Here is a 13,475-nt window from a genome sequence, read left to right as displayed (position 1 = left end):
AGGATATAGTCGAAACTAAACACTGCAGGTCACATGAAACAGTTAAACAGGGATGAAGCCTATGTGTGTATTTGCATTCTCACAGCAAGTACTTCTGGCAGGAAGGGGATGGTTCATGAATTATCAGAGGTGTGACACCCAGTGTGACACCCAGCAGAAGAAACATCCTGAAGGTTATCAGTTGGAGAAAGGAAAAGAAAAAGACAAAAGCTGAGGTGACCGGCTGGAAAGGTTAGCAGAAGGGGAAAAAAAAGATGGGGAGACAGATATTCACTTTTATTACCTCCTTCGTCTTTATGGGGAGCGTGTTGATTATTCTCATGTGGTACACGTTGGACAAAAAGTAAGCATTTTTTACATTTATAGAAGACAAAAACAAATTTTTGCAGTTAGAAAATGTTAATTAATTTATTTATTGTTTATTAAGGAAGCCGTGAACTTTGCTTTTACAGCACATCATTCAAAAGCAACATGTCTGGGTTTTTGAAATGTATCCACACAAAGGCACTCCTTTTTCTGTGACTTAAACAGTAAGAATCAGGTTTCTCATTCCATGATTATCCCAACAGTTGTTCTTTTTATTGAGGACAACAAACAAATTTACTCGGGAAAATTTTGTGAAATCTTTAGAAAAAATCAACTGATTAAAATGTTTTATTATTTATGTAATAATGTCACTGTGATTTTCAGTGTGATGGAAATAACCCTTCTTGTGGAAATTGTATTATTGGTACAAAAAATCTGTCTGAAATACTTAAACAATGTCATCTAACCAGTTCCACTAGTTTACAAGTTTTCTGTTTTTTTAGTACTTTCTGGCCCTGCAGGCATCTCCTACATTTCTAACATTTAATGCATAGAAAATACTTATTGTGTGAGCTTTACTTTGACTGGTAAAGAATCCCTTTTTCATACCAGGTTTAGGGCTATTAATAATATGGAACCTGACAGTTTGCAAAACTTTATAAAGATGAAAACTTCGTTCTTTCGGTCATGACCCAAAGTTCATGGCCATAGGTGAGGGTAGGAACGTAGACCGTAAATTGAGAGTTTCGCTTTCGCTCAACTCTATCTTCACTACAACGGACCCGCAGTAAAGGGGGCGCTCCATTCTCCCCTCACTCGTGAACAAGACCCCAAGATACTCTAACTCCTCCACTTGTACTGTAGTAATCTATGATAAATCAGCTTTAAGTTTTTTAAAAAGTATTTCTAAACTTTATTTTGAAAGTCCAAACTATTGCCTTGTTGATTCCTGGATTAGACACAATAGGAGGGATAGCATGTGGGCTATGAATAGCAAACATTATCTATTATGCTAAAGTTATATAATGTGCTAACAACATGTTAGCTAATCAAAACTAACACTATCTGCTATACTAACTGCAGATTATGTGCTATCATTTGATAATTAGTTGGCATAACCATGTTGGGTAATACTTCAGTGTTAGGTAAGATGAACACACTCTATCTAGTATGCAGCAACTTATTTGGTATTATTTGCTAAAATACTGACATTAGCTGACATGCTAAGATTTGTACATGCTTAATAATGGATTACTATTGCAGGAAGGTGTCTTACTAAAGATGGCAGTAGTCTACGCACAGTATGTTATCTGAACCCGTCAGAGCTGATAAAAGGAAAATAATATATAAAAAAAGATGTAATAACTAATAATAACAGGGTTTCTAAAAAATGAAACTAATACAACTTTTGATTTTTTTTGTGCATTTGTATATGGTCATCATTTTGTTGATCTGTTGGCTGTTTTTCTCTTGTTGGTATCACAGTAATGCAAAAAGTAACCAATTTCAGCCCCAGATGAGAAATGCACCACGCTCCTTTGCTTCCTGTAAAAACTGCGGGTAAGAAAAGCAACGGCTGCAGCTATTTCCTTTAGTGGTCTCTTTGGTTATGTCAGAATCACATCAAGATATGTTAACACTAAAAGGCGTAAAGACCTTACTTCCGTGTTGAATGTGTTTATGTGTCTCAGGGAGAATATTAAGAAAGCTTTAGAGGTTTACTATGAAACCTGGAAGAAACAGGACTACAATTATGAAAAATTCAGGTAAGGATGTTTCCAAATTAATATTCTGATTTAACTTAACTTTTTATTTACTGTACCACCATATCCTTTTGAATTAATGTATTTTTAGGTCAATTTAAAAGGTATTATCTTCTATTTAAAAAGATATTATTTATTGAGTTTCTTTAATTTTTATTACATTTTTTTTACAATGAGACAAACCTAAATGAACAAGTAAATATAAACTTTGTTGTAGTAAATATAGTATAGTCAAGTCAAGTCAAGTTTATATAGCGCTTTTCAGCAACAAGGCACTCAAGGCGTTGTACATACGGAACAACATTACAATGATACAGAAAATCAAACAACAGAGGTAATTAAAAAAAAAATAAAAATAAAGAGAATAGAATGATGGAGAAGAAAATGAAAGGAAAATTGGACTGAAAATGTAACTAATAATGTTTAGATGGCACAGTCAAAGGCCTCTAAAACAAATAGGTTTTTAATCTTGATTTAAAGCAATTTAGAGTTTCGGCTCTTTTACAGTTTTCTGGTATACTATATTTATTAAGTATACTATGCCAAAAAAGAAAATGCTGACAAGTTTTTTTCATGGTTTCACAGGTTGGACTTAAAAGCCAACGTCAACGGTTTTGATGAGGCCATCATAAGCCAGACGAACACCCCAGTGGGATCGACACTTGTTTATGATGGGGAAAGAAAGAGGACCTATGATGTGAATCCACAGATTTTCAACTCATTTCCAAAAGTAAGTTGTTTTCTAATTATGAGTTACGACAAAACATATTTTTAACATGATCAAGAAAGAATATCGTAAAAGACTGGAAAAATCCAATCCAGTTCAGCAGTTTATAAAGCAAAACCCACGCATTGTTCTTTGTAGTCAGACGGGATGTACAAACTATTCTGAACTATATACTGACAGAAGATCAGCACCCCAACATTGAGCAAAAGTCAAGCTGCACCTTGTACTACATCCAAAAATCACAAACAGTATGGCAGTGACTAAGCTGTTACAACCAAACAACATTTACTTCAGCTATGTTCCTCACCAGCAATACAAGATGCTGCAATCTTTAAATCTCTCTGCTAATATTAGAATATTTATACGAGGGCAAGATAGTATTCTTTAGTATTTCATTCATATATTGTTGGTAAAATAAAAACAGATGAGATGGTAAGTGAAGCTTGATCTTGAGTACCTATCCTTTTCAATCACTTAAAAGCAGTTATACAGTTCTAGTGCCTCGAGCGGGTCATAATAACTGAGTTGTTTCTATTTATGAATTATTTTACAACGCAATTAAAAGATTATTTCCCACCTTTTATTGCCTCTCCTTGGATTGTCCAAAGGGTAAATACAGTCCAGCAACCATTCAGCTCTAAAACTGTTCAAACATCACCTTACAGCTGTTTCAGGTGGAAAATATAACATTGAATTTGGCATCTGATTCAACACTTCCAGGAGTTTAAATTGTGGCACAACTCCTAGCAGCCTTTTTTCCGAGGCTACAAACTATATGTTCATGTCAGCTTTTAATGATAGTTAATCCTGTCTGCTAAAAGTATTTAGCTAAATTAAAGGCTAACATGCACTTTCAGAAACTTAGCGAAATTTAGCCAAGACTATAACGTGTTGGGGTCATCCATTTTGGTCGCACATTTTGACATGCGCAGCTCAACAGACATCAATGGGAGCATAAACCGGCTGAGATGCTTCGTTGCCATTTCCCGCCTGTCTCACAGGACAGCGCAACGGAGGCGCATATCTGGAGAGACAAAAGCTCACAGGTGAACTTTTGCTCCATAAGGCCATTCCCGGAAGAGCTTGAAAGTTGTAAATCTGTCTGATACGAGAAGATCAGGAGATTTATTTACCGATCGAAGACCACGCCGACACCCAGCACAGGTGGAAACCCAGAGAGGTTCTATGTCCAAGGAGATGAGTTTTCCTCCTTGTGTATGCAGTCGACTAACGGTTCATCTTTTCCGCTCCCGGACGGATGAAAAATTACCGTATTTTTTTTCTTTAATTTGATCACGGATGCCTGGTCCCCCTCCCCTCCTTTTTCTTCAGACCTGATACCTCCTCAACCGGTGGAGAGAAGAAATCAACATCAAAGTAATTTCGTTCTTTTCATATTAAAGCGGATAGGTGCATTTAGAGGTCTGGGCAGGATGAGGCAGTTAAAGTGATGTAGGATCACGAGTAGTTAATCTCAGGTATTAACTTGTTGCATGCAGTACTGATTGAATTATGTTATGCTGAGCTGTGTTTGATTTGCTGCTGAATTGTGTGTGGTTCATGTTTTGTCCGGCTGATCTCAAATCAGCCAGGAGTTAGAAGTTGGACTTTTAAAAGTTTTTCATTCAAGGCAACTGCGGTCTGGGCCTCACCCGACCACTCTTTGTTCCAGTTTTATTGCTGGAGATTGTCCACTGAGTTCCCGCCTCAGAGTTTATGATCCTTTGTTAAGATTTGGGGCGATCGCTTCATTCGAGACATCAGCACCAGGAGAACTTCTCTCTCCATTTAACCCAAATTACACATTTTGTCCATAAAACTACTGGTTTGATCTTCATAGACACTAAATGCACATATATGTTTTTCTTTTATTATTATTGTTAGGTAGTCATTTTTATTCCCTTTGTGTAGAATGGTGCTTGTTAGTTAGGGGAAGGTTTTTGGACCAGAATAATGATATATCAGGATTATTTGGCTTCAATAAATCTTCATATATTTAATTAAGAAAAGCATTTGTGTTTATTTCGTGCAAGAGTGATTTATCTGTCAAAACAAGGTTGAAGTTCCCCTACCTTCGGTGGTTGAATAAACAGTGACAGTTTGTGGTTTGGTTAATAATTTGTAATTATTAAAGAGCTTTGAGCCCATAATCACAACACCAGAGGACATCTATAATTTCTATTCGTAAGTAATTATTTTTGGTTAAGAAATAAAAAAAATTCAAAGTATGATTTTAAATTATAATTCTTGATTAATATTAATTAATCAATAATCATAATCCTTACAAAAGTTTGTTGTTTATATTTTCTAAATGTATTCTTTTTTATTGTTAATACAGAGCATGAGAAAAGGGCACCCATTATTTATTTTGTTTATGCATTTTGTTGCTTTTTGAGGTCTTACAGTAGCACCCAATCGGCTTGCCCCCAGACGAGTTCGCTGAAGCGGGCCTATGCCATAGAGACAACATAAAAGTGTTGTAATCCTGTATTGAAATGTTTTGTGAAAGGGGTGAAACACATAAAAGAAAACCCAGATTTCAGCTGTGAAACGTCTTGGTTTGTATCCGATGTTATTCTAGATTAACGAAAATTAATTAAGACCTACAATTTCACTTTACCTTAAAATATAAACTTTAAACTGGGAAACTACAAATGTATTGAAAAGATTTATTTACCCTTTGGGCACTGTGATTTATCTAATGATTAAAATTTGTAGTAACGCTGCTCCAATTTTAAGAAAAGTTAGGCTAAAAATGCTAAAATAATCGAATCGTTTAAAAAAAATACTTCAGGTAATTAAACTTACAATGCAATGTATAGCAAAACAGAACGGAATTAAAATGAAAAGAGGCTGGCATCAATGGATCTTTTAACAACTTGTATGACACTGAGGATCTCTTGATCCCTAGTCAAACACTCATGGGAAAAATGTGGAAAAACCGGCACTGCTCTATCAGAGGGACAATGGATTTTCAACTTGAACTTTTGGTCATATATGCAGGTAAACTTTTTTATGATTCAACTCATACAACCGAGCACCTGTAATCTGCAGTAAGGCAATTTCCATTTATTTTGTTCATGTTCACAGACTGACAGCCTAGAAACTGTTTGACCTGCAACTTTTTAACAGAACAGAGCCGACTATCAAAGCCTGCTTTCAGCACAGAGTATCTCATTCCAGACAGCTTATCTCCAGGCCTGGGCTGTATCCAGTTTTCTTTGTCTTGTTAAGCCTTCCTAGGAACACACTAAGGCACATATGTCAAAGTCAAGGCCCGCGGGCCGACTCCGGCCCCCTGGATGATATTTAATTACTATTAGAACCGGCCCGCAGGCCACAGCCTCCCACTGGCGTTTTGCACGCACCAACACTACATTCCCCACAATGCAATGGTAGTCCGCGAAGTCACTGTAGCGCACACAAGCGGCTTCATTGTTCATCAGCAATCACAGCAGAGATCAACTTTCAGGTACCCCGCTCCTCAAACATGGCTAAACGTAAGGTGGACGCTGAGAACAGGGGGTTGCAAGCCAGGTGGGAGGCTGAGTACATGTTCACGGAGGCAAAAGGCAAACCTGTGTGTCTTCTGTGTAGAAAGTTTGGCTGTAATGAAAGAATATAATGCAATATAAAGTTTATAATGCACACACTTTTATTTATGTATTCAACTTGATATTAAGAAACATACTTTGTTTTTCAAACCAATTACATATTTTGCTGTTTGCCTGTTGAAAATGTTTCCCCTTGAGGTTACTGACAGAGCCATAACAAAATATTGCTTTATTCATTTAATTATTAAATAATGTACTCTGTGTTAGGTCTTGGTTCAATAGGCTATGTGCAATCATTTCAATAAGTTTTAATAAACATTGAACCAGTCTGGCCCTTGGCTTGTAGCAAATTTGGTTTTTTGGCCCTCGGTGTATTTGACTTTGACATCCCCGCACTAAGGTGTATGGTATGGCCTTCTGCTAAAACAAGCCTGGGATTGTGTAAATTTATATTGTGTGGAGACTTTCAAGTATATTTCTAACATTATTTTCCCACAGTTAAACTCAACAAACAAATGTTGTAGATACCAAGTATCACCATGTTGACATAAGTGTTAAAAAGGTAGTTTTACCATTTTTATGGTATGTTATAAACCAAGCCAAAAGTGATATACATTTTTCAACTTTAATGTAAGAAAACTAAACTAAAAGTTTATTGGAAATTGGAATTTCGAGTGAAAAAGTGTAAGGTCTCATCAACATGGTTGCTTTGCAAATTAAATCAGGTCATCAAGTCTGGGGGTTACCAGTGAAACTGACCTGTGCTTATGTGGTTAATCACAGTGAATTCATTATTGGAGGGGAGGGGGAGTGGTGGTGTTGCCCCAAGACGTTTTGTCAATAGGACAAAACGTCTTGGGGCAAGTCTTTTTTTTTTTTTTTCTTTTCTACCGTGTCCTGTTCGGCAGAGTAGCACTCTCTGATTTGTTGTCTGAGTGCCAAGAAAAAGCCCAATCGATTTACTTTCACAAGTGGAGCATTACAGCTAACACTTTAAAGCTCTGCTTGATATTCATAAAAATAAACTTTATTAGAAACTGCTTTGGAATTATTTCAATTGTTACGGAGACAGAAATGGAAAGGCAAAAAAAAGAAGCACAAAAGAGTGAAAGGGGGGCAAAAAGGAAAAGGGGAGAGAAGCAGAATAGAATGGAGGAAAAAAAGATGGTTGAAGAGATACCAACCACCGGCAGGTAGTATGGCATGGAGGGAATAGGCCCCACATTCGATGGGGGCCTAAACTGATCCAGGAGAGGGAGCAGCCCAAGACCCGACCTGGCACAAAAAACAGGCACACACAATCACAATCACACATTCCCACCCTCATGCGTACACATAAAAACATTCACACCCACGCAACCAACGTAAAGACGAACAACAATGGACGTCGTACACTCATTCACACTCCCCATACATACTCTGTACTCCCAGGTCCAGGTGCCGATAGCCCATTGGGACAACCAGCTCCCTGACGCAGGAGGTGGGTGGAGACAGGCAGACTGCCCGGGCTCGTGCCTGAACCTGAGTGACCCCGGCCCGGACCCCGACCCCCACGCCCCGACCCCAGTCTCCAACCACCCCCATCCTCATCCGGGGAGGGGGCCATGTACAAAAGAGGGGTCTACATGGTCTAAACAAGCCTGCTAACCAGAGCCGCCACAGAAGAAAATAGCCCCAACCCCCAATGAATTCCGATCCCAACCCCATGAGCCCTCCATCCTCAATGAACCCGACATGAATCTCCCCACTGGGCCACCCCCCCACAGCACATGGGCACACTCCCACAGGAGAGCTTCATCCCCAAAAAGCCGACGAAGCCACATCCTGCTGATATACTTAGGGCAAGTCTATCAGCAGCTTTACTCTTTATAGTCCGCTATATCATGCAACTATGTTGAGAAAAAAGCTAAATTAGTATTTTACAGAACAGGGTTTCTGCCATGTGCTTCTAAATTCAGAACTGTTCAATGTGATATTTAAATCCTCTTCATGTAGTGGATTTTTCCACAGCCTCACCCCCCTAGTTTGAATGGTGCACAATTAACCAAAAGACAATAAAGTTTATGCAAAAAACCATCTGGATTAAAAGTATGATGGCATGGCGACACTGACACATGTCAAGTTGTTTATTTGGTTTTAAATTTTAAATGTTGAAGCTCTGTGGTGTTCAACATACTTTACATTATTTAGTGCTGTTTAATCACGTCTTGACATGCTACTGCCCTCTACTCTCTTCATTTGCAACTACTGTACTTGCATTCGGATATCTGATTTTTACTCATGTAAACAGAAATTCATATAGCATATACATAGCATATAGCATATCCTTCTCAAAATATTAGCATATTGTGATAAAATTCATTATTTTCCATAATGTCATGATGAAAATTTAACATTCATATATTTAAGATTCATTGCACACTAACTGAAATATTTCAGGTCTTTTATTGTCTTAATACGGATGATTTTGGCATACAGCTCATGAAAACCCAAAATTCCTATCTCACAAAATTAGCATATTATTAAAAGGGTCTCTAAACGAGCTATGAACCTAATCATCTGAATCAACGAGTTAACTCTAAACACCTGCAAAAGATTCCTGAGGCCTTTAAAACTCCCAGCCTGGTTCATCACTCAAAACCCCAATCATGGGTAAGACTGCCGACCTGACTGCTGTCCAGAAGGCCACTATTGACACCCTCAAACAAGAGGGTAAGACACAGAAAGAAATTTCTGAACAAATAGGCTGTTCCCAGAGTGCTGTATTAAGGCACCTCAGTGGGAAGTCTGTGGGAAGGAAAAAGTGTGGCAGAAAACGCTGCACAACGAGAAAAGGTGACCGGACCCTGAGGAAGATTGTGGAGAAGGGCCGATTCCAGACCCTGGGGGACCTGCGGAAGCAGTGGACTGAGTCTGGAGTAGAAACATCCAGAGCCACCGTGCACAGGCGTGTGCAGGAAATGGGCTACAGGTGCCGCATTCCCCAGGTCAAGCCACTTTTGAACCAGAAACAGCGGCAGAAGCGCAGAAAAGCAGCACTGGACTGTTGCTCAGTGGTCCAAAGTACTTTTTTCGGATGAAAGCAAATTCTGCATGTCATTCGGAAATCAAGGTGCCAGAGTCTGGAGGAAGACTGGGGAGAAGGAAATGCCAAAATGCCAGAGGTCCAGTGTCAAGTACCCACAGTCAGTGATGGTCTGGGGTGCCGTGTCAGCTGCTGGTGTTGGTCCACTGTGTTTTATCAAGGGCAGGGTCAATGCAGCTAGCTATCAGCAGATTTTGGAGCATTTCATGCTTCCATCTGCTGAAAAGCTTTATGGAGATGAAGATTTCATTTTTCAGCACGACCTGGCACCTGCTCACAGTGCCAAAACCACTGGTAAATGGTTTACTGACCATGGTATAACTGTGCTCAATTGGCCTGCCAACTCTTCTGACCTGAACCCCATAGAGAATCTGTGGGATATTGTGAAGAGAACGTTGAGAGACTCAAGACCCAACACTCTGGATGAGCTAAAGGCCGCTATCGAAGCATCCTGGGCCTCCATAAGACCTCAGCAGTGCCACAGGCTGATTGCCTCCATGCCACGCCGCATTGAAGCAGTCATGTCTGCCAAAGGATTCCCGACCAAGTATTGAGTGCATAACTGTACATGATTATTTGAAGGTTGACGTTTTTTGTATTAAAAACACTTTTCTTTTATTGGTCGGATGAAATATGCTAATTTTGTGAGATAGGAATTTTGGGTTTTCATGAGCTATATGCCAAAATCATCCGTATTAAGACAATAAAAGTCCTGAAATATTTCAGTTAGTGTGCAATGAATCTAAAATATATGAATGTTAAATTTTCATCATTACATTATGGAAAATAATGAACTTTATCACAATATGTTAATATTTTGAGAAGGACCTGTAGGTTTACACTGCACAGTTTATTATTAGTTTATCCAATAAATGTATAATTTTTTATATCGTAATTAATGAATCCAAGACCACAATGGCGCTACTGATTGGAGCCTGGGAGCTCTGCTCTCTCATTTTCTTTACCTTCAGGTTGGCGCTACAGAGTGCTGCCTGGTAAAACCAGCTCCCACAGAGACAATTTCTTCCACCAGGCTGTTTTCTGATGAACACTTGTCAGAGCTCCAGAACAATACCATGCATACTTGTACCGATCTCAAATTTTATTCGATTGTAAAGTAAATTGTGTATACATGTACATTTAAAAAGATATTCTTTATTATTCAGAGCAAAGTGTACCGGAGTCAAATTCCATGTTTGTCTGTACAAATTCAAAAGCTTAAGTCCAAGTGCTTCCCACCAACAACCACCTGAAGAAGTCAATACTATTTCGTGGCACTGTATATTTTTACAACTTCTGTGATTCGCAAAAGTATCCAGTCAGCATTTCTTCCTCTTCTATTTATCAGCTACGACTGTTGCCCAAATTTCTTTTTAAGTAGATGTCTGCCTTATAGCAACTTTTTTCTTAAGTGGAACATAGGCTTGCCTTGAAACCCTGAAATTTTCCAACAGTATAGGATTTATTGCCAAGAACTAATCAACCAAACACAAATTTCATTACTTTTTGTGCCTATTTTAGTTTATATTTTATACATTTTGATAGTTGAAGTTTACCGTTATAAATTAGAAAATAACTATGGACGTTCTTTGTGGAGTTTTCATGTGCTTCCTGTGCATGTGGGTTTCCTCCAAGTTCTCCCGGCTCTTCCAATATCTCCTGCCCCCAATAATAAATGTGTGTTAGGATAGTTGGTAACTTTAAATTGCAATTAGGTGTAAGTACATGCGTGCTTGTCTGCCTTTGTGTGTCTTTGTGGTAATGATGTGATGCATTGGGCTGTACATTGCCCTTCCTTTGTTGACAGCTGAGATATTCATCTCACTTGACCCTGAGCACCAAGTCAGTGATAAATCTTCTGTTGGTGATGATTCTAGGGGCATCCTTTCTCAAACAAAAGATGGGACACATGTGCTGTCGTCGGGAATGGTGGGATCCTGGCAAACAGCAACTGTGGAGAAATGATCAACTCAGCTGAGTTTGTTATCAGGTGAGAAAGTCACCGAGGGTAAAACCCATCTTCAAAATGAAAAAAATAAAAACATTTTCAAATCTGAATTCATGTTTGTTCTTCAGATGCAACCTACCTCCTTTGTCAGATGGATATGAGAAACATGTTGGTACCAAGACAGACCTTGTGACTGCAAACCCAACAATCTTCTTTAAAAAGTGAGTAGATATTAAAATTCAATTGTCACCTTACAAATATTACATATAGTTGTGTTTCTCAAAATATGTTTTATTTGTAGGTTTGAGTCTCTTGTAGGACGCCGACGTCCACTAATGGAAAAGCTGAGCAGCTACGGCAACTCGATGGTGCTCCTTCCTGCCTTCTCCTTTGGAATGAACACAGCTGTATGTATGCGGGCTCTTTACACCATCCAGGACTTTCAAAGTGCCATCCAACCTGTTTTCTTCAACCCTGAGTACCTCTATAAACTCTCTCTCTTTTGGCGCTCACACGGGCTGAAAGAAGCACGGCTCAGCACTGGAGTCATGATGACAAGCCTGGCTTTGGAGCTCTGTGACAATGTGCATCTTTACGGGTTTTGGCCCTTCAGTGTTCATCCATACAGCTTCAAGAACCTGACCAACCACTATTATGATGACATGAAGCCAAGTACAAATTTTCACTCCATGCCAGTTGAGTTTAACATTTTGTTGCAGCTACACAAACAGGGTGTGCTACGCCTACACCTTGGCGAGTGTAAGCCAAATGATTACTAATCACGTAAGGGATAAAGAGTCTTTGCTTGGTGATGACAGGATGCAAATGATTGGCACACTTAATCCTTTTTGAAGAAGGGACTGTGCCTAGTGCAAATATTGAAAAACATTTTCTAGGCTTGTTAAACTACCATAACATACAATGTATTCTTCAAAAGAGGTAAGGTCTGTTTATATTGATAATAATTGACAAAAACAGCAAATAAGAACCAACCTGCCCAATAGCTTTCTTAAGGTGTTTGAGATTTACAAAAGAGGCTGCACAGAAAAGGGTATTCCATTTGATTTAACAACACTAATAACTAATGACATCTCAGTACCAGAAGTAATAAAATGTGCTGTCAATGCACCCAGGAGGAAATGTAGATGTTCCATTGATTTCTCCATGTAGAATAAACAGAGGAGGTGGCAGCTATGTGTTACTAATTATTAAGCTGCCCTGACAGACAAAACATATGAAATTAACATCTGGTTTTAACCACATGTGAAGTTACACATGTTGTAATCACATGTGAAACACAGCTTTTGCATATTAGCCACATGTGGATGTTGAACATTTTGATGTTGTGAAAGCCCGAGTGGAGCAGACGAAAGTGATGCAGGAGAGGCTGTGCACTTTGAAGGGGAGAGACAGAATCAGGCTTACGCCTTAATTTAACCGCGTCGCCAACTCCATCGTCCGTCTGAACGTGTATGACTTCATGGGAGTTGCCAGAAGAAAGCCTCTTCTCTTTAAATAATGAACATGGCAACGCAATCAGTTTGCAAGGCTGCAACTAAATGAGCCACAACCACAATGTAGAGTGCTATGCAACTGCCAATGCTTGACCCAAATTAAACAGGACAATAATGTCAAATGTAGCATCAGATTGACAGCAGAGTGGATAAAAAACAAATAAATAAAGCTGTTGTGATGGACCAGTCAAAGTCCAGACCTTAACCTGATTAAATTGCTGCAACAAGACCTTGAGAAAGATGTGCAGAAATAAACAGACGAACCTCAACAAACTAAAATAATGTTGTAAGGAGAATGGGCTAAAAATCCTCTTTAAAATGTGAGACACTAAATGTTAAACAGACAGTGACTACTGAGAGTTACTGGTGTTAAACATAGTTTAAGCTGTTGAAACACGGGAAGTTTGTTGTAATAAGAATGCACAAACAGGTATTTTGAATCATTGTTATTGTAAGTCTGCAGTCAGTCCTGTCTTTTAGTTACTAATTATAACTTTTCAAATCACAGTTATTGTATTTTCAAGGTGGCCCATTGCCCTGGGTTGAGCATTTTCAATGAAACCACTTTCACACTGACT

At 38.8% G+C, this 13,475-nt stretch overlaps 1 protein-coding gene across 1 annotated transcript; it reads left to right on the top strand.

Moving 5' to 3' along the window:
- LOC124863510 (alpha-2,8-sialyltransferase 8F-like) lies at positions 1-12,306 on the top strand. The gene is made up of 7 exons (XM_047357903.1): positions 1-343; positions 1,792-1,866; positions 1,998-2,072; positions 2,655-2,799; positions 11,313-11,425; positions 11,512-11,604; positions 11,685-12,306. The coding sequence occupies exons 1-7, from the start codon at positions 255-257 to the stop codon at positions 12,160-12,162; spliced, it is 1,068 nt and encodes a 355-aa protein (XP_047213859.1). The 5' UTR covers positions 1-254; the 3' UTR covers positions 12,163-12,306.
- The last annotated feature ends 1,169 nt before the right edge of the window (positions 12,307-13,475 follow it).

This window comes from Girardinichthys multiradiatus, chromosome X (genome assembly GCF_021462225.1).
Source record: "Girardinichthys multiradiatus isolate DD_20200921_A chromosome X, DD_fGirMul_XY1, whole genome shotgun sequence".
Lineage (NCBI taxonomy): Eukaryota > Metazoa > Chordata > Actinopteri > Cyprinodontiformes > Goodeidae > Girardinichthys > Girardinichthys multiradiatus.
This window is presented reverse-complemented; position numbering and strand designations above follow the sequence as displayed.